This window comes from Centruroides sculpturatus, unplaced genomic scaffold, assembly GCF_000671375.1.
Source record: "Centruroides sculpturatus isolate CEXI.00-Female unplaced genomic scaffold, Cexi_2.0 scaffold1239, whole genome shotgun sequence".
Classification (NCBI taxonomy): domain Eukaryota; kingdom Metazoa; phylum Arthropoda; class Arachnida; order Scorpiones; family Buthidae; genus Centruroides; species Centruroides sculpturatus.
This window is the reverse complement of record NW_019385480.1, coordinates 192987-216335: the sequence shown is the minus strand read 5'-3', so window position 1 is coordinate 216335 and position 23349 is coordinate 192987. Positions and strand designations below refer to the sequence as shown.

Sequence of the window (23349 nt, the reverse complement as noted above, 5' to 3'; positions counted from 1 at the left end):
GAACTTCGGAGACATCATTAATATAAATAATTTTAATCGCCGTTGAATAAGAAATGTTTCTTTCACAAGAAATGTATAAAATTACAGTACTGTATTAGACTTACGGTACCTAATTTACATACTGACAGACGATAGTTAGCGTAAAAATCTCCGTAGCGTGGCGCCACGCTAGACGGCGGAAATTATATATTTAATTATAACAAAGTTACAATAAGTTAATATATAATTATATATACAGTACCTAATTTATATATAATTAATATATAATTATATGTACAGTACCTAATTTATATATAATTTATATAATACTGTCCAGACGATAGAAATCTCTCCGTAGCGTGGCGCTACGGACGGCGGGAAAGTAGTTCGGCTGCCCGATGACGTTTGAGGTGTTTATAGGGAACTTTTACTATTTTTTACGGATACCGGTAGCAATTTTTTCGTAGTTTTATAGGAATCGTAACTATAGGGACCGTAATTATAGGGGGGTCGACTGTACTTTGTTTTTTTGTTGATAGCATTATCTATTTTTTTTTTATAGTAATTTCTTAAAATCTTATTTAAGTTTTCTCTTTATTTCAAATAGTTTATAAAATTGAAATTTCTTTTCCACATGGAATAAAGTGAGTGAAGTTATGACTCATTTGTGATGTGAGAAACTAAGATCTGTATATAAATTTGAAGGAAAAAAAATATAGCTTAAAGCATACAATATTGAAAATCATAGTCTAATAAAAACAAAAACTTGTCTTGATTTCCTGTTATGTTTAAAAAAACTAAATAAAGAATTCATTGTAAACAACTAGTTAAGGAAGCTCCCCAAATATAAATACAACTTTAAATTATTGTTCTTATAGAGAGAATTTTTTAGAAAACACAAGCGATTATATATCAATATATATTATCAGAAATCAACAAAAGAAAACATTTTTAAGAAAGAATTTTCTCTTGACTTCTGATGATAATATATAACTCAAGAGTTTGAGTTTTTGTTCCAAGTAAAATAGTTTTAATTGCATTACAAATTTGAGTTGGGAAGAAATAGTAATGAAAAGAAAGCATACTTTATAACTTCTAAGAAACTAAAATAAATTCAACAACACCAAAACTAAAATAAAGAATATTAAAAAAAAAAGGATAAATCAAAGAATAAAAATATTTCAAATTTATTTTGCAATTTTTAGATTTGTAACATTCATAATGAATACTTGTTTGAACTTCTTGAAAATAAAGTATATTTAGTTCAAAAAGTTAGAGTATTAAATGTCTTGCTATTGGGTAAAACACTTAATTATTTATTTGTTCTGTTTTAATATTACTTTTAACACAAAGTGCATAAAGTATTGATATTATATAAAAATGATAAAATATGTGTATATATATATACATATTTTATCATTTTTATATATATACTATTTTATCATATTCCGTACTATATATATATATATATAGTATGGAATGGTAGAAAATTTATGTATAGATACAGAGAGCTGAGACTGAAAAGAAGCCAACTAATAAATAAACTGAATAGAGACGATAATGCAAAATGACAGAAACCATAGTAATGTAGTGAGAGAAAGAATAGATCAATCATTATAATAATAATAATAAAAAATGGAGAAAGCATTATTTGATACTTTGAAGCAAAACTTTATCATGAAAATAATTTATTTTATGTTACTTATTCCATTTTATAAACAGTAAGAATGCAATAGTGTGACTGCCAATATTTCTTTTATATTTTTACTAATGTTAAATTCTATTCTATTTTAATTTCCAAATTTCTTCAATTTTTCGAAAGAATCGATGCGACATTTACGATTTTCGTGTCTTTTGCCAGCTTTACTTAAATTATTTAAATCGTCAAAGCCATTCTTATTCTACACACTAATTTTATTTGAAAACTAGCTGCAAGGACCCGCTTCGCTGGGTTTTTATTTGTATGTAATACAGTTTTTTTATAGGCCTATAAAAGACTGTTTTTCTAAGTAATCTAGAATCTAGCTGCAAGGACCCGCTTCACTGGGCAAAAAGTAACGATAGTGAAGATTAAGATTGTGAAAACAGGTAAGATTCTTAAAAAACATGAAAGCTATTGTTATGAAGGAAAACTACATTAAGGTGTGAAAACGGGTAAGATTGGCTACATTATAGTTAATCTTACCCGTTTTCACAGAATGCAAGAATTAGGTGCCCCGTTTCCAGACTAATTAGAGACCTGGTCCCGATTCTATTTCTGAACGTTTCCTGTTCATGTCAAGTAAAACGAACTATTTTCAACGTTTCTGGAACGTTTACAATTGTTCTATAATCGAACCAATATTCGAATTTAATTCAAACAAATTCAAACAAAACATTCGAAATAGAAAGCCATTTTCAACCACTTTCAGCCCCATATCTCCCGCACCCTTATAGCTATCGAGACGCAACCCCCATAGTGCACGAATGGAGATTTGGGCTACTACCACATGCAAACACCATTCATGTGCGATGTGTAATTTTGGCGAAAAAGTGAAATATATATATATATTATATATATAAGAATATTATCTAATCACAGCAGTCGTGTTCGAATTTTAATTCTTCCTCTTAAAGGAATATAATTGTCAAAAGGGAAGTGCTTTCCTTTATGCATACACGAGCTTTTTCTAATCTTAGAACTTCGTTTCCGATTTGGCTGATTGTGAAAATCAATAATTGTCATCACGTAACCATAAAAAATTTTATTGCTAAAAATTTTTTTTTAGTTTTATATATTAAAACTGCTTTGAATTATGATGAAATAAAAGTATCTTAAAACACAGCGCACAAACTGATATAATATCAACTGAACTTGAAATATTTTCCTGTTATTTTTGTATTTTTTTAATAAATAATTTCTGTTTATTTTTTTCCAATTTCTTTTAACTTTNAAAAATTGTTTCCAGTAGACTACCTCACAGCCAATTCAGGTTATAAATTCCTTTTATTGTTCTTTACAGATGCATTTCGAGCTAGATTAATTTACTAGCTCTTCCTCAGTGAGATTTTTTTCAATTAAAAGCATATTATCTTCCAAAGGTTGACAGTATACGTTTGTACAACTTTTTTAAAAAGCCTTTTAAAAAACAATTTAGAATACAACAAATTTTTTTACGCCCTAGCTCGAAATGCATCTGTAAATAACAATAATAGGAGTTTATAACCTGAATTGGCTGTGAGGTAGTCTACCAGAAAGAATTTTTCGGATTGAAGAGACATTCACTAAATCAGTATTTATACTTAATTTAGGCATTGATCTTTCTCTTCTAATAATGTTTTCTTTTTGACTATATGGTCTCGAACCAAAACTTTAAAATAAATTTTCAATATCGAAATTACATTGTAAATCGCTAGCCATAATATCAGGGCTAAAATTAAACATAAAATTGTGAAAACTTACTTGTTAAAATAAAATGTGTGATGGCTATACAATATACATACTGGTACAAAATATTCGATTGTATGAATATACTTTTAAAGAAAATTATAATTAAATTCAGTTTTGTGAAGAAACGTAACATAAAATTTTCTTTACTTTTTAAATATTAAAACAATCCACTTAGTTAAAATTGCTCCCTATAAGTGGCTCGTGGTTGGAATCAGAGACGGTCTTGGTAGGTGTGCAGTGCGTACATGCATGCCAAATCCCGAGGGTGCCGATACCGGTTAATGTCGAATGTCTCTTTTGTGGTGTCACTAGCATATCTCAAAGGACGTGACAGGGCTGGGTGAATTTTAAACGTTTCTCATCATAGCTGTAAAAATCTAAATATGTTAAACTTAATAGTCATTTGTTTTCTAACTAATTCGNTCTAATATCATGCTGAAAACAATTGAGATTTGTATTGGTGTAAACGTAGAACAGCTATATATATCAAAAAGATTAGTGAGTCAACTTGCCGCTATGGAAGAGCCGGATTTAATTTCGGGTCGAAAAACCTCAGGAAATTTTCGGGGTGGTCCTTCCAGATATGTGTCGTTGTCTCAATATGGCTAGGTCCACAATTGGGTTAGCTGAGCCCACAATCGACTTAATACAACGGCTTTCTTAGCAGTGGCGTCACTAAGTCGTTAGATTTGGAGGAGGTGAATGACAAAAATTGACGACTCAGGAACTAAAATTCCTGACTAATTCGGTTGCAATTTGAAAAAATTTTGGACTTATAAACTCGAGAACGGTGTTAGATAGATGAAAGACGAGACAAGACATGGAAATCTTTGGAACAGGAGACCGATTAATTATATAAGAACTTCCGACTAAAACCGGAAGTTATTTTAATTCAAAATTTTTCCCATGAAAGGTGTTAGCTAGATGACCGATACCCGTATCCCTAGAAATCATCACAAATGATTAACAATAGAGAATGTGCATAAATACTTAAAGCATCTTAACAACAACAACAACAACGAGTATTTTAAAAAAATACGATAGAAATTTTTGAAGCTAATAGTAATAGGTTTTCTATTGCTACAAAAGAATCTGACCCCAATTACCTGTTAGATTTTAATAGACTGATAGAAATATTGCATCAGTCTACCTCTCTGGGGTATTTCAACATCGAATCCTGGTGATCAACTCCAGAAAATTTTCAAGAACTTCATTATGATTGTCATTATGATTATGTGTTGGTTTGGCCTAGTCCACAATGGAGAAACCAGCTGTTTGCTCTATTGTGGGTCAGATAAAACTCATGACGGGTATAAAAATAACCTATTACCTTAAAGAATATTATGTCTTGTGTCATTTTTTTAAATATAAGCCCAAGAAAGTTAACAGAACTCACTTCTTAAAATTATCGGTAACTTTACTATCAGTTTCACGATAATATTCAAACATACCGTACATGCGAAATAGACACGAGATGAAGTTTAGTTTGCTTACCAGCGTAGTAAAACTATGACCNCTCTTTTGTGGTGTCACTAGCATATCTCAAAGGACGTGACAGGGCTGGGTGAATTTTAAACGTTTCTCACCATAGCTGTAAAAATCTAAATATGTTAAACTTAATAGTCATTTGTTTTCTAACTAATTCGATTTAGAATTAGGTGTCCACGGAAATTTACAACTTTTCGGTCACTCTCATTGAACTGAAAAAATTTCTTTTTTTATTACGTCTAAAATTACGAAGAAACCAATTTCTACTGTATTCGGCTAGATATTGGTTCGGTTTTTATTCAAGCTTTTATTTAAGCTTATATATATATTTTCGGTTAATATATAATTTCGCTTATATATATATTTTCGGTAAGCTTTTATTTAAGCTTATATATATATTTTCGGTTTTTATATAAGCTTTTATTTAAGTAAAATTCTGGCTCTTTCTTCAGGGTTTTATTTATGTCCCCAATTCCCTAATCGCTTAATTATTTTACTACTTAAGTAGGAATAAGTCGAAACCGTTTACTTTGTATTCGAATATTTGTAGTCTCGGGAAAAAATGGAAAAACAAATTTTTATGACAAACGGATACATAAATCGTAACTTTAAGGAAAATAAATTCTAGAGCTTTTTCTGTACCTCGTGCATCTCTCTCATATATAAATTTAGTTGTAAATGATGCTGTAAAACTAACAGTTAATTTTTTAATATTGTACAAGAATTGTACATGTTTTTTCCTACATCCCCTTAAAGATGGGACATACGAAATCGAAATATCACTGTTTTGACATCGAAATTCGTGAGTAATATAAAATCACAGAGCGGAATAAAAATATCAAATATTTTAATGGATTTTTTTTTAAAACTTCTGTCAACTATACAGAACTATCATAAAATCATATCAGTTAACTCTTAAACATTAATATAATACAGTACAGCGTCGATTTTCCGAATCAATTGGGGACTGGAGTTGTCCGGATAACTGATATTTCGGATAAATGATTTACGTACGAAAAAATAGTTTAACGTATCCGATGTCGAAATTTTTATCCGTTGCGTGTCGCNTGCAAGGGACGCAGAGAGTCTTCCATCGGCTTGGAAATATGCCGTTAAAAACTTACAACAGGCACATGAACGCTAGCATATTTTAAAGAGAATTATATCTAGATAGGATAGATAGTATTAATTATTGATATGAGTAATATGTTATTTATTTTACATTTTTGTATCATTTACAATGTTTTAGTTACTCTTATTAATGGAAATGTTATTGGTTACTAATATTTTTGAATTTTGAAATTGTTGTTCCATTTAAGAAATATTCTTTTTAACCTGAAGATGAATGGATCGAAAACGTTTGTTACATTAAAAATCTCTCAGCGAATATTAAGGTTAGTTTAAGTTTTTTATTTATTTAATTCTGCTGGGTATGAGTGTGGTTTATGTTTAGTACCTATTTAATTGTAAATTGTAAGTAGTTATGTAATATGTAGGCAATTGTCTGGGACTTGTAGGGTTGGAGCACAGATTTACGCGTTAATCATTGTCGCATAACTTCTACGTAAAATAAGTGAATAATTTATTTATTTTATTTTCTCTGCCGTATTATGATGCAAGCATAAATGTCATTTTCATGGACAAAACGAAAAGTAACTGCGACGAGAGACACTGCTGTCATGCTTGTTAATAATATATATTTGCGCCATTATCCTGTATTAACTTACTACAGTCGAATTTTTGATATGTTTACAATAGAAAAACCGCAATCTTTAAAGAATTCTCACAATTATACGTTTTACTCAAATTGCATTTTACATAAACATTTATTTAATATACAAAAATATATTTTATATTATTTACAGTTTAGCAAGTCCAGCGTTAATATCATTTTCAATTCCGCATTCGTTCTGTCCACGAATAATTTTGAAGTAACCTTTAAAATAAAAATAAAATTTACCATTTTTGCTAATATTATAAAATATCAAATCTTAAGATTAACACGTTACAGCCGCTTAATAACCACAGTAAGTCTATTAATTACGATACTTTTTAAGTATTTTAAGAAAAATAAAATAAAATAAGCATCAAATACACGCCCTTTAAAAAATAGTAAAGAAATATTTACATGCTTAATTTTAATATTTGAAAATATACCTTTATCGCCCCAATCAGGGTTCCAGGAATTTGCTACAAGCCAATAAGGAACACCATTTTCCACTCCCCAACCTAAAATTCTAATGGCGTGACCGCCAAGTACATCGCCACTATGATGCTGATAAACACCTAAATTCCGACATTAAAATGGATTATATATCGAGTATATTTTATGTGAAATTTGCATTAATCTATTAACCTGATTTGTAAGATACAAAATCGGCAAAAACTGTAAAATCTGCTTCTACGGGTCCATTTTTCATAATTTCAGTTTGAATTTGTTTCACGTCGCTCGAAATACTGTATGAAGATTTACCTGGAAAATTTACCGTTATTTTAAATTCATTGAGTAAAAAGTAATTAATATTAATTAATTTATATTATTTCTATAAATATACAGTATAAAAATTACTTAATAACGAAGATGGCGCCTAACGGACTAAAGTGAGCGAAGGTTGTAAAATTATATAAAGGATTATAAAAAATCTTTGAAAAAAATTATTTAAAAACTTAATTTAGCGAATTAGTGAAAATACGTCATAATTGTGGTCTTCTCGCTAATTCGCTAGGTTAAGTCTAACCGTAAGTGTAATCTTACGTTCAATCATTTAAAGAAAAATCCTTGTTTCAACTGCTTGCATTTTAGGAATTTTTAAAATTAAATAAATACTACCACTTTCATAGCATTAAGTAAATAGAGTAAATCATAAAAACGTACATGAAAAGAATACAGTCGACACCCCCAATAACACTGTTGATTATTCCGTTTTATATGAATTCCATGTTGTACGAGTCACTTAGATTTTACAAATACGTGTGCCGTGCTGTGAATGGCTCACGTATTTGTAAAATCTAAGTGACTCGTACAACATGGAATTCATATAAAACGGAATAATCAACAGAGTTATTGGGGGTTGACTGTATTATAAATTACACAATGAAATTATACAAGTTTATTAAATTGTGATGCTATACTATTATTTGCAATATACATGTAATAATAATTGAATAAATCAGGCAAAAAAACTTTTATACAAATACAGTATGAGTATTTCTACTTTTGTTTAAATAAATATATCAATTGGGGATATTGAAATGAATACTGTATTTTGAATTCCGTTTCGTCAGTAAAATATTGAGATCAGTGTTGACTCATCTAACCATTTTATTGACCAAATATTCGAAAATTTTTAAGATCTAATAAACATTTTATTTGCAATATCATCAAGCTTTGTTGTAGCTTTTCTGACAGCAGGATGCATTGTAGTTACTTCACTTCCTTACTCATCAAAATAATAATCTACTTCTAGCGTATTATAAGTTTGTATACAAACATTGTGCAGAATGATGTACCAAGAATTGTTTTTCAAATCAAGTTCATTTGTCACATCTGAACATGTTAGCATAATCAACCTTCCAGCAAGATGTACAAACGCAGTACTCTAATAAAAGGGCTAAACGTTCTGCGGAAGGCATATTTTTCGTGTGCAGTACACGCCGTTTGTAACAAAGTAGCATCATGAATAAATGAAAGGCATCGTCCTACAATGTGCATGCTTAATTGTACTTGTTGAAAAATACGGAAAAATTTTTTTCTAAACGTTTTCATGATCTGGTGTTTGGTGGCAACACTGGTTGGTTTTCCTCTCGAGCTTCCTCTTGTTTTTTTCCCACCTTTTGTTTTTTCTGTTCTTCAGACAAATATTATCACACAGAGTTAAAAGTGTTCTAATGTTAATATATATTCCTCTTGAAAATTAAAGGTTTTATTAATTACTACAGTGTGTGTTAGTAGTTCAGTTTCAGCAGTATTAATTAGTCAATCAGCATTACGAAAAACTAACGGTATTGTTCTTCGATCGAATTGTCAGCGTTACATAGTTTAACGCCGATGAAGTGTCTGACGTCACATAAAGTCAAGAACGTGCCCTCGGTAGAACTCATAACCATAGAATAAAGGATATTTTTAGTGTCCGCAACACAGAAAAAGTCGAAAGTATGTAGAAAAATTATTATAAAATACAACATTGGAAGTATTTAAAGAAATTATGGACAGTAGACTATATAATTTGAAAAATTTAGGACAACTCGATGTACTGTAATTAAAATAAATTTTATGACTGATGTTTCTAAAAACAAACTAATTTTCCTGGAAAAAATATCCATTAAAATTAATCCATTTAGGTATTATAATTTATTTCATTGTATCTTTTTTCCCTCTCTCAATTGTAATGGCAGTAATGATAGATACAATAGGCGCGGAAATATTTTTCATTTTAAAAGTTTTTATTTCAAATCTGAATTCAAATAATTTAAAGATCGAATTTTTAAAGAGGATATAATTTGCTTTATACAGACACACTACGGTGACTGAATAAAGAGATGAATAATCTGCCAAGTGTTGAAAAAAGTCACCGTAGTGTGTCTGTATAAAGCAAAATAAACTACAACAGGGTTTCATTAGAATCAGAGGATATACTGTAGAACGTCGTTTATACGAAAGTCGGTTATCCGAAAGAATTCAAGTCGGCAAATTTAAATTTTCGGTAGTGCTGTGGCGCTACAATCTTTGGCTATATTTTGGGCTACTCCAATATTTTTTTTGTTGATGTTTGCTTTAGCTGGCAGCAGTGGCACTTTTGTGTGGTGTTTTTCTGAGGACTGTGTGTCGTGCTGAATCGAATGTTTTTGATACTAGAGTAACTTCTAAAGTATAATTTTTTTCTGTTTTTATATTTTTCAATATATTTATTTTGTTTGTAAAAAATAAAGAAATAATTTTTAACGATACAATAGACACGATTATTATTTTATAGTTTACATTAATTTTATAGTTTATTTAAGTTTACATTAGGCTTAACATCGACGAATATTCAACGCGAAGCGACACGCAACGGATAAAAATTTCAACATGGGATACTTTTTCGTACATAATCGGTTATCCGAAAAATAAGTTATACGAACAATCCCAGTCCCCAATTGATTCGGATAAACGACGCTCTACTGTAGTTGTTAAATAATTTTTACGAAAAATAATACGTCAGTACATTATTATACATATAAATAAAATTCACTTACCATAATATTTATCTTGATTATAAGTAACATTATAACCTTTACGGCAGGACTGAACGCAGGGAGGAGTAGGACCTTCTCCCGAACATGGTGGAAGTGGACCTTTCGTATGATGTTCGCAAGAAGGAAGTTGATATGGTTGACAACCTTCATTACTATTGTATAATCCTCCAGTTACTATTCCATCAGATACCCAATATTCCCAAGCAGCAGCTGGAAAGCCTCCATCACAACTAATTAGAAGGAAAAAAAATTTAAAATTTTCTTTTTTATACGTAATTTATTTTTCATTAGATTTTCTAATTTTCGGTTTTTCGCTTGTCCCGGGATTTGGAGAAAAGGTGATTTCTTTTCTGGAATGCAGGGAAATCCCAGGATATAATTAATTATTTTCAAGATATAAAATAAATCTCAAAATCGAATGATATAATTATTTTTTATTTTTTAAGTAATTTAATACAATCTGCAATCTCCAAAATAATAATATTAATAATGCTGTGTAAAATATGTATTAAAAACTACCTTTGAATTACATATAAATTTTCAAATAGAAGAAATTTATTAAAGTTTGTTGGAAGCTGCTTACAACAAAAAATTGTAAACTTTTATAATAAGATTTTAAAAAGCAAAGATGGTCGATACTCCGACCATTCAATCTGTTTCTTATTTTATTAATGAAAAGTCCTGCTACAGAGAATGCCCTTTCCGATTCAATTAATGTGGGTAGAATCGTTTTTAATTTAATTCATTTAACTCATAAACTGTCAGAATACATTTGTATTTATTAATTTTATTCCTGCTTATTACTTTTTTAAATTTTTGTTCGTTATGGAATGTCACAGATTGTCAATAATCAAAAGTCGCCTATTTGTGGAAAGACAAAAAATTCTTTACTTGTCAGAACCTGTAATATCTTGAATAAATTGTTGTCTTAACTTTTAACCATGCCCAGAAGCTTCAATAACTGCATTATGCCAGGTTGTACAAATTGAGCAAGAATACAAACCAGTAGGAAGTATGCAAATATAAGTTTTTCTTTAGAAATCTGATTATTAAAGCCAAACAAACTACCGAATTATCGGGCTATAAAATTAATGCTTCTAAGTAAGTAGACAAATCAAAAATACTAGACAGCAAATGAAGTACTAAAACGCATCTGGAAACGAACTAGAAATAAATCTTCGAGTCTACAGGTGATGAACACATAGCATCTATCTTCTCTTAATTATCTATATATATATATATATATATAAATGGACGTGTGTCCCTATATTTCACTTTTCCGCAAAAACTACACATCGCACATGAATGGTGTTTGTATGTGGTAGNATATATTCCTCTTGTAAATTAAAGGTTTTATTAATTATTACAGTGTGTGTTAGTAGTTCAGTTTCAGCAGTATTAATTAGTCAATCAGCATTACGCAAAACTAACGGTAAAGTTCTTCGATCGAATTGTCAGCGTTACATAGTTTAACGCCAATGAAGTGTCTGACGTCACATAAAGTCAAAGAACGTGCCCTCGGCAGAACTCATGATGACCATAGAATAAAGGATATTTTTAGTGTCCGCAACACAGAAAAAGTCGAAAGTATGTAGAAAAATTATTATAAAATACAACATTGAAAGTATTTAAAGAAATTATGGACAGTAGACTATATAATTTGAAAAATTTAGGACAACTCGATGTACTGTAATTAAAATAAATTTTATGACTGATGTTTCTAAAAACAAACTAATTTTCCTGGAAAAAATATCCATTAAAATTAATCCATTTAGGTATTATAATTTATTTCATTGTATCTTTTTTCCCTCTCTCAATTGTAATGGCAGTAATGATAGATACAATAGGCGCGGAAATATTTTTCATTTTAAAAGTTTTTATTTCAAATCTGAATTCAAATAATTTAAAGATCGAATTTTTAAAGAGGATATAATTTGCTTTATACAGACACACTACGGTGACTGAATAAAGAGATGAATAATCTGCCAAGTGTTGAAAAAAGTCACCGTAGTGTGTCTGTATAAAGCAAAATAAACTACAACAGGGTTTCATTAGAATCAGAGGATATACTGTAGAACGTCGTTTATACGAAAGTCGGTTATCCGAAAGAATTCAAGTCGGCAAATTTAAATTTTCGGTAGTGCTGTGGCGCTACAATCTTTGGCTATATTTTGGGCTACTCCAATATTTTTTTTGTTGATGTTTGCTTTAGCTGGCAGCAGTGGCACTTTTGTGTGGTGTTTTTCTGAGGACTGTGTGTCGTGCTGAATCGAATGTTTTTGATACTAGAGTAACTTCTAAAGTATAATTTTTTTCTGTTTTTATATTTTTCAATATATTTATTTTGTTTGTAAAAAATAAAGAAATAATTTTTAACGATACAATAGACACGATTATTATTTTATAGTTTACATTAATTTTATAGTTTATTTAAGTTTACATTAGGCTTAACATCGACGAATATTCAACGCGAAGCGACACGCAACGGATAAAAATTTCAACATGGGATACTTTTTCGTACATAATCGGTTATCCGAAAAATAAGTTATACGAACAATCCCAGTCCCCAATTGATTCGGATAAACGACGCTCTACTGTAGTTGTTAAATAATTTTTACGAAAAATAATACGTCAGTACATTATTATACATATAAATAAAATTCACTTACCATAATATTTATCTTGATTATAAGTAACATTATAACCTTTACGGCAGGACTGAACGCAGGGAGGAGTAGGACCTTCTCCCGAACATGGTGGAAGTGGACCTTTCGTATGATGTTCGCAAGAAGGAAGTTGATATGGTTGACAACCTTCATTACTATTGTATAATCCTCCAGTTACTATTCCATCAGATACCCAATATTCCCAAGCAGCAGCTGGAAAGCCTCCATCACAACTAATTAGAAGGAAAAAAAATTTAAAATTTTCTTTTTTATACGTAATTTATTTTTCATTAGATTTTCTAATTTTCGGTTTTTCGCTTGTCCCGGGATTTGGAGAAAAGGTGATTTCTTTTCTGGAATGCAGGGAAATCCCAGGATATAATTAATTATTTTCAAGATATAAAATAAATCTCAAAATCGAATGATATAATTATTTTTTATTTTTTAAGTAATTTAATACAATCTGCAATCTCCAAAATAATAATATTAATAATGCTGTGTAAAATATGTATTAAAAACTACCTTTGAATTACATATAAATTTTCAAATAGAAGAAATTTATTAAAGTTTGTTGGAAGCTGCTTACAACAAAAAATTGTAAACTTTTATAATAAGATTTTAAAAAGCAAAGATGGTCGATACTCCGACCATTCAATCTGTTTCTTATTTTATTAATGAAAAGTCCTGCTACAGAGAATGCCCTTTCCGATTCAATTAATGTGGGTAGAATCGTTTTTAATTTAATTCATTTAACTCATAAACTGTCAGAATACATTTGTATTTATTAATTTTATTCCTGCTTATTACTTTTTTAAATTTTTGTTCGTTATGGAATGTCACAGATTGTCAATAATCAAAAGTCGCCTATTTGTGGAAAGACAAAAAATTCTTTACTTGTCAGAACCTGTAATATCTTGAATAAATTGTTGTCTTAACTTTTAACCATGCCCAGAAGCTTCAATAACTGCATTATGCCAGGTTGTACAAATTGAGCAAGAATACAAACCAGTAGGAAGTATGCAAATATAAGTTTTTCTTTAGAAATCTGATTATTAAAGCCAAACAAACTACCGAATTATCGGGCTATAAAATTAATGCTTCTAAGTAAGTAGACAAATCAAAAATACTAGACAGCAAATGAAGTACTAAAACGCATCTGGAAACGAACTAGAAATAAATCTTCGAGTCTACAGGTGATGAACACATAGCATCTATCTTCTCTTAATTATCTATATATATATATATATATATAAATGGACGTGTGTCCCTATATTTCACTTTTCCGCAAAAACTACACATCGCACATGAATGGTGTTTGTATGTGGTAGTAGCCCCAAGTCTCCATTCGTGCACTATGGTGGTTGCGTCTCGATAGCTATAAGGGTGCGGGAGATATGAGGCTGAAAGTGGTTGAAAGTGGCTTTCTATTTCGAATGTTTTGTTCGAATTAGTTCGAATTTTATCGAATTAAATTCGAACATAAAATTCGAATATCGGTTCGATTATAGAACGATTGTAAACGTTCCAGAAACGTTGAAAATAGTTCGTTTGACTAAACGTAAAAATTCTCTAATTAGTCTGGAAACGGGGGACCTAATTCTTGCATTCTGTAAAAACGGGTAAGATTAGCTATAATGTAATTATCTTAATCTTCACTATCGTTACTTTTTGCCCAGCGAAGCGGGTCCTTGCAGCTAGATTCTAGATAACATAGAAAAACAGTCTTATATATATATATATAAACTATATTACATACAAATAAAAACCCAGCGAAGCGGGTCTTTGCAGCTAGTACTTTATATTTGCAAAATTTTTTCAACCTTAACACAAAATAAGAAAAAACTTAGCTTTTAAGAAATTTGCAGGATTTCCAGAAATGAGAAAAATTTTCGGGATATTTCCCGGATTCAAAAAACAGCCGGAATTACCGGGATCCCGTTAGAGAAACCCAATCCTTTCCCTATAAAATCTAATATATTTGTGCAATTGTATTTTTATGTTTCTATATAATCGTGGAATTTGTTTTATCAGTTCTCCTCGATAAATACTGGCTTATCCAGAAACGCAATTAAAATAAAAATAAATTTGTATATGAAATATACATTTATATATATGTTACGGCCAAAGTAGGAAGTGTCCGGCCAAATCGGGAAATGGCCAAAGTCACTGTAAATTGACTGGCCAATGTCCGATCTTTTCTTGATTTTGAGATATGGCCGGCCAGTTTGCAAAATGGCACGAAACAATCGGCCAAAGTTGGAAGAAAAAGTCATGAGCAGATTTTAGTGGGTCTGTATAATTTCATACTTTATATTAATTATTACTTATAAGCTATCAAATTCAATTGTGTGTTAAGCTTATTTATTAATCATAGTAGATTATCAATCTCTACCATCACTTGTACGACAAGATGAACTGTTATGATATTTCGAATTACACACCGTTTGTTATTTTTGCACTTGCAGCGATTTGTTGCTGACTTAGTAATGCAATTGCATCGAGTGTAGCCTTGGCCACCTGTCAGTGATTGGAGAGATGCGACGGTTCGTAGTAACTTTTATTTTGCGCCCGCGGATTCCAGTGTGAGCAGTTACTTGTGCAGAATGGAAAATTCACTTCTGAAAAACAGTTGTGTGAGACTCCAACAGTGTACCGGGACCATATTCATAAATAAATTACGAATGACAAGGAGAGCTTCTCCACCAAATTTTCATACTGTACGGCATCCTCCATAGTGAAAATATTCTCTGTTTCTCCGATATTTAAACGACGCATATCTCTCGACACAAACTCAAGACGTCCAGTTGTCCAACTGATCAACTGACCAACTGACCAACCTCCCAACCGCCCAGCCACTCTACAGTCATCCGGATATTCACATCGTCCCGTTCTCCGACAGAAAATACTGTTTTTGTAAGCATAACAAAAAACAATAAATCGGGAAAATTGATTGTAACTGGAGAGAGTTGTCTCTGTCATCAACACTCACATACGCTTTGGCACTGCTCGGATATCCTGCCATTATGCGCGGTTGGGCGACCTGGCAATTGTTTGAGAACACTATCACACTGCAACCAAAAAATGTGCTGCCTACGGAACAGTCTTGTATCAGCACATCGAATCTTGGCCAGGAATTACCAGTCCCTTCGAAATGGTCGGCCAAAGTAGCATGTACACTGGTCATTTCAAGTAAATCGGACCTTGGCCACACCTCTCGGCCAAAGTGCGAAATGGCCAGCCAATTCGAGAACTGGCCGAACTTCGGGCTCTGGCCGTAACATATAAGTATAAATAATCCAATATAAATAAATATATATTAATAATAAATTCATTTTTACACTAATTAATATTATATAGATGTCAGCGTATTTGACTGAGTTTTAAAGTGAATACTGCAATAAAATTCTCTTTTTTGAAATTTTCGGACAAATTTTGACAAGTGTTTGGTGCTTCTATTAGTTTAATTGAACAGCCCAACCATCTCTTAGTAGAAGCTTGCCGATCTGGAGACTCGTGAACGAATCCAGACAAATTAAATTATCCCAAGAACTTTTGGGCGTTGATCCGTCCAGTTGGTCTTCCCTCACTACCGACCGCTCTGTTGTAAGTCTGGTACGAACTCATAACGGGATTGCTAAACAACCCACTTACTGCCCACATCATAGAGTTTAAAAAATGATTGAAAGTTTTTTTTGCTCTTTCCACCCTGTTACAGCAAGCCCACTTTAAGTTCGGCCAGGTCCACAACGAGGCGATCTGATGGTGAGGGACGAAGACCGACACAAACGGTCGGACCACCCCGGAAATATTCCTGGGGATTTTTCTATCAGTCTGGAGTCGATCCCGAGTCCTCCAGATGGGTAGGCTGTCACCTTGACCACTCGGCCATCTGGCCATTGAGGCTGACAAGTGTGATAAAAGCAGCTAATATGATAATGTGATACAAATAGTTCTAGTATTTCTTAAATTCAAGAAGAAAAAACAAATGTTAATAACAACATTGCATCTCTGCATGTTCTTACCCAGCTCCACAAGAATAACAACAAGTCATTAGATCTTCAGCTGAAAGTTCAACTTGCAATTTTCCTCCGCTTTCAATACAAATTCGATCTGACATTGATTCTACAGCTCCAAATGCCTATTTAAAATACACACAGACGTATAAAAATTTAATGAAACAAACTAGATAACAAATTTATTATCATGTGGCAATTATATAGTTTCAATTAAGTCTATCTGGAAAAAGTTATTAACAAAGTTATACTTTTCACCTTATAAAAATACAAGGAATGACCAATAAGTTGCCGAACTGTACATATAATTATTAATACAAGCGAGAAAAGAAATTACGTTGATAGTTTTCGAAATAGCATCCTCCTGTAGCTATTTCATATCTGATCTTTTACTTTTATGGGAAGAAAGGAAAAAAATTATTTTTGGCTAAATCTGGAAAATAGGTGGCTCAGGAAGTACTAAAGTGTTATTTTTTGGGTAAAAAACAACTGAATAGTTGTATGCTGGTCGGTTGGAATAAGGCAACTTAATACATGGGCAATATGCAAAAAAGATACTTTCAATAAGAAACTGAGTCCTATTTAGCCCTATTGGATCAAATATTATATAAACCAATACACGAAACACCTCCATTTTGCGTTGAAAAACCACGGCACTGACATTTTTCGACCTAGTTTACCACAATCTCTGAAACGTCTGCTTTTCTTTTGTGGTTTATGAGAAATATGACATTTAATGTGCTGCTTTTCAATTTGTATTTCGGAATCGATTCACCATCCTGCAAACTGTGAATGACATGACATCGTTTTTTAGTGATCTGAAGGTTTTGACCTGCAAGCAGAGAAACCCACGATACTGGTATGGTGACTGGAGAATATAAGTGCCATTACACTTATTGTGGTGAGAATTAGAGAAAAAAGTACGACTTTTAATTTCTCTTAATGAGATGACTTACTCATGACTAAATAGAGATCCTCCTGTTCTCTATTGTTCTCCTTAGAGGTGGTAACGATTACACTTAATTTTTTTTATACAGAAGATACGTTCCTCAATAAATGGTGCAAAAAGATTCGTTCCAAGTTATAAAAAGCCGTATAAGATAAAATAAATAATTATATTTCATTCATAAAATTGTGTAAAAGAGTAACGTAAATTTTCTTGCAGTTTATACAGTCGACCCCCCTATAACACTGTTGATAATTCCGTTTTATATGAATTCCATGTTGTACGAGTCACCTAGATTTTATAAATACGTGTGCCGGGCTGTGAACGGCTCACGTATTTGAAAAATTTATGTGACTTATACATGGAATTCATATAAAACGGAATTATCAACAGTGTTATAGGGAGATTGATTGTAGCTGTTTCGACAGCGTTGAAAATCTGGTCAGGAACACTGTCGCACTCTATTATTGTTTTGTTTAGTTTTTCTGGAAAGCTTTTGGCAACGTTTTCATCTGCAGATGCAATTTTTCTTTTAATTTTAATATTGTGAAATGCATTTCATTTTGGAATCCTGTCAGCCATTTTTTACCAGGAAAAAATTTTTTTTTTGTTTTTTTTACCTTGAGTTGCATGCTTACCTTACTTCAGTGGTTCCCAACCTTTTTTCATTAGCGTACCCCGTAACATGTCATATCTCTAGATTGTACTCCTCATTTAAGAAATTTAGTGAGTACCCGTATTGTTAATTTTACATATTGTAACTCTAAATTAAAAGTAAATGAAAAAATGTATAATAAAGTTGTGATTGTTGCAAGGAACATATTTTACCTAATAATTTTTTAATACTATTAGTTTGTGATACATAATATATTATTTTTTCTGCCATAATAACTAACTTTTTTCTGTACCCCTAAACAACCTATCGCGTACTCCTAGGGGTACGCGTACCACAGGTTGGGAATCGCTGCCTTACTTGATGGTTCATATTCCTGTAGTTTTTTTTTACAATTTCGTAGTGCATTATGCTTACTAATATTTCAAACCACAGGTTACATCTTTTGCACCAAATTTTCAATCTAAAGCACCAAAATGACTTCAATTTTTTTCTAAGATTTTTTCTAATCTCTACTGTACGATGGTACAGTAGAGATTAGATAATGTTTTTGAGCTACGTTTGATTGATCCTCAGATGATAAATTTTCGCATAGAATTTCGAATTCTATTAATTTTTCTAACAGTTTCTTCGTTAAAGTCAAAACTTTCCCACAGATGTTGAACCTTTACTACTCGCAAGGCGATCCTAAGATTTTTATTTTTGTTTCTAACGAAATGGCTTTTCGTTTTCTTTCCTTTGTAATTTTAGACATTTAGAACTCGCAATCTACCGTAAAAATTATAATTACAGTATTTTGTTTACACTTGTAAAAACTTGAAAATTAGACATACCGCAAACTTGTAAAAACATCATATCTATCTTTTTATTTCTGCAAAGATTAGGTGAAACGAATAAAACCGAGACTGATTATGAACTGAAACTCACCGCCAGATACAGGAAGAGAAAAATCTATGGAAATGTTTCAAGATTTATCCTTGGATCACCAAAATACAAGGAGCTATGTTGCTAGTTGGAGAGTCTCATGCACGATGCAGAAAACATTTGCAGTACCAAGAATCTTTAAATGATTCTAAAGAGAGTTTCTTGGAAATGAAGCGCTATGAAAATGTCACAATTTCAGGTCTCTCTGAGTTAGAAGAAAATTTTAGATACCACCTATGAGATGATTTCACACAAAACTTTAATGATATCATTAAATTTTAGTATCAAATTGGTAAATAAGATGTCTGCGGTTAACACTTTATTTTGTCAATTTTCAGCCATTCGGAGCATGGTTTGCAAACCATTTGATTTTGTTTCTTTTGCCCCTCAGTTAATATCTAAGGAACAAACTTGCTTGCTCTTGTTTTGTAAGCAAGATCTTCATGGACGATTGAATGCAATTCGTTTGACACATTGATTTCTTCAGAAATTTCTCTGATATTTATCCTCCGATTTACAAACATCAAATTTTGAATGTTTGAACAGCTTCGACATGTATTATCGTATTTGGGTATCCAGATCTTGGATCACGTATGACTGAAGTTGCAGCAATCTTTAGACATATTGTACCCATCAAATGTTGTCGTTCTGTTTATTGAAGCTTTTCCAAAACATTTTGTATCATCGAAATGTTTTCACTGCCCTGTGTTTTCGTATATGTTTTGGAAAGATGATATAATACATTTATGAACATCTTACATTTTGCAATGCTTTAATAATATATTAGTTCGGAAGGCTGGATGCTGATTATGTCGGGCCTCCCCAATATGGGCCTGAACGAACCTATGACAGTTTTCCCAAAAAGGCTTTCACTAAGAGGGCCTTAACTCTATACATTAGCTGTATATACCTTAACATTTTTTATACTGGGAGCTTAGCAAGTGTTCCCAGTGTGGAAAGAGTTAATGTATATATAGTAAGTTTAATTAAAACTCACATCTGTATGCCATTAAATAACAGTTTAATGAATATTTAACTTATATATAAATGAGATTAACTTTTATGAAATATTTACAAAAATATCAAAAATTATTAAAAAAAAAAAGTTAAAATATAAATTCCTACCCAACACGATCCACATGAAGCTTGATCTCTAATTAAACTGATACTTTTACAATAAGGCCATTGTTTTCTAGCGTCAAAAGATTCAGGAATATCCTTCGGAACTTCGTGACGAATTTGAGGTAATCCATAATATTTACTTTTTGGGTGAACGCCCATAAGTCTTTTGATGTATTTAAGACTCACGCCCTCAAAATTTCTTCCTGCCTGTTTATGAAATAAAATTTAAGTTTTAATTCATTTATAATTTATTTAAACAATGATATTTCTTAACTACTTCAAAAATAACTGTTTTATTTGCATTATAAAGATTTTTATATAAAATTTTTCTGTTGAAAGTAAATTTATTATTTTGTAGTCTAATTTTATCAACACAATTTCGGTATTATATTAGAAATACCAATTAAAATAGTTAAAGAGACAAGTGGATGAAGGTGTTACGTTACAATCATTGAAAACCTGACTACATGGATGAAGGTGTAATGTATCAGTTTCTCAGATACCACCATCAAACATCTCAGAAATTAAATGACACTAATTCTCTCTAGTACACACTATTTCGTAAATATACAAAATAGATACAATAAATAAGCTTTGTTGAAGGAAAAAAATTGCGTACAAGGTTCACACAAATAAAATTGAAAATGTATACAGTAATGTAACCCTGTACTAACCCTAATAGGTGGCATTTGTGTTCACTTACCTTCCAAGTAGTGTTGATATAATTGATGTAATCTATCATTTGTTGAGAAAGAGGATCGATTCCTTCGGGAAGGATGTATTTACACGAAGCCACAGTCCATAATACAGTTAGTAATAACAATACTTTCATGATTGTTACTTCCTGTAAATATATTAAATAGAATTTTTAAATTAACTCCAATCGTTTGCTGTTATTCAGAGTTAACAAGTTTATATAAGCATAAGCAAAACTGAAAATTTAATGTAGATGCATCAATAATATTTTGACTACAACTTAATTGTAACGTATACGAGTAAATTGCTTACAAACTGCGCTTCGAAATTAAAAACCGGGATAGTTATATGAGGATAGACCACAGCAATATATATCCAGCAACTTCATGTCGGTCCACTCCCACAACACCAGGTTACTTAATTGTGGGCTGGTCGAACTTTTGATGGACACAAAAAGGACCTTCTTAGTTGTCAAAAAGCAGCGTCATAAATAAAAAAATACCGAAACTTTAAGCATAACCTGCAACTTCAAAGTAGATAAAAAATATGACACTTATCACTATTCATGTTTAGAAGCTATCTGAAATATTCCGTTTCATTTGTGTTATCACTAACTGTATGAAAGGGGAAAATGAGATAACGTTCAGTCTCTAACTGCACAACTGTCGAAAATACAAATCACTCTTTATGTCTGTATATTTAGCAGGTAAAAATAACAAAATATAAAATAAAAATGAATGATAAAGTAAACTGAAAAAATTAAAATTTAGAAAAAAAATGTTAAAGTGGACAAGGGAATATCAAATTATATGGTTTGAGAGTCGATATCGCTCACTTATATTGTACAGAATTAAAACAAAAAAAACGAATTAATTTTCTAAATAGTTCTCTGGAGAATGTATATTAAAAGGAAAATTATTTGGGACTTTCTTTAATTCAGACAATGTCTTCATTTGGTGAAATTATATATGATACAACAATTGACTTCGACTCGGCTTTTAAAGCGAAAACATACAATTAAACAATAAACAAAATGGTATTAAAACTTGTAATTTACGTATATCTTTATATAAATTACATATTTTCAGATTGTATTATATAAAATATGCCGATAGCATTTAAGAAAACTTAACATTTATTATCTACATAACTACTGATACATGTTCTTACCTTTAACTATACTTTGAAGAGTCAATAATAACGGAGAACGACATCGATTCTTGTCAGATTTTCTTTTATATACTTTACCCATCATGTGATTTAATTAATCAATCACCTGCACGTGAACAGGTCTTGTGATAAATTCATGATGTAAATTCTACCTTTACCTTTCAGAAATTAAAACAATTTTTTATGATTGAATTAAACAACATAAAAATAAATTAAATGATTTCATAGAAACTTTCAACTTATTCAACTTGTAAAAAATAGTTTAAGTATACATTAATTTTAAAAATATGTATATATATTTAATTATATATATATAAAATTACTTGTTCTGACTGACTGACTGAATGTGTGTGTGTGTGATTGAATGATTCATCATAGCCCAGAGCAAACCGCTGAGCCTAAAGAGGTGAAATTTGGTACACAGAGTACGTCATCATAACGCATACTAAGAAGGGATTTTTCGAAATTCCCCCCGCCTGGGGAGAGGGAAAGAATTAAGGCTTAATCTGAAGAACGGCTTCTACTGTACTATTTTAGATGCGATTTTTCGTTTTCAGCAACGTTTAGTCTTTATTGAGTACTTACGTGTATTAAATTGATAACATTTCAGATATTGTTATAAATAGTTTTATCTATTTCGATTTTTTAACCAAATGTTCGAACCGTTTTAAATTCGAATTTGTTATTGCATATTGGTTCGATTATAGAACGATTGTAAACGTTCCAGAAAATTAATCAAATTGAAAACAGTTCGTTTGATTCTCAGCAATTCTCATCATTCTCAGCAGTAGGAATTATATAACAATTACTATGGTTGTTGAAATACTCAATATAAATGGGGTTTGCTTGCAGTCGCGTGTAACATATATTATATTATATACTAAGTTTTCTCTATGGTGACTATTTTTCACTTGACGTTTATCACTGAAAATGTGAGATCACGTGAATATTGTATCCTTTACAGGATCGAGTGATGTATCGTTAACCAAGAACAGACAAATGACAGTGAGAATGTATAGGTATGCAAGTCGAAAATTGCAATCCAAAAATGCTGTATCTATGATTAT

The 23349-nt window shown here is 31.1% G+C and overlaps 1 protein-coding gene across 1 annotated transcript; it reads right to left on the bottom strand.

The window, feature by feature from the left end:
* Positions 1-6689: 6689 nt before the first annotated feature.
* Positions 6690-22364, bottom strand: LOC111639363 (cathepsin B-like). The gene is made up of 8 exons (XM_023385235.1): positions 22283-22364; positions 21120-21260; positions 20420-20623; positions 16821-16936; positions 12802-13031; positions 7254-7370; positions 7055-7183; positions 6690-6833 (listed from the first exon to the last, which is right to left on the bottom strand). Exons 2-8 carry the CDS (start codon positions 21246-21248, stop codon positions 6757-6759), a joined length of 1002 nt encoding a protein of 333 aa, XP_023241003.1. The 5' UTR covers positions 21249-21260; positions 22283-22364; the 3' UTR covers positions 6690-6756.
* Between the last annotated feature and the right edge of the window lie 985 nt (positions 22365-23349).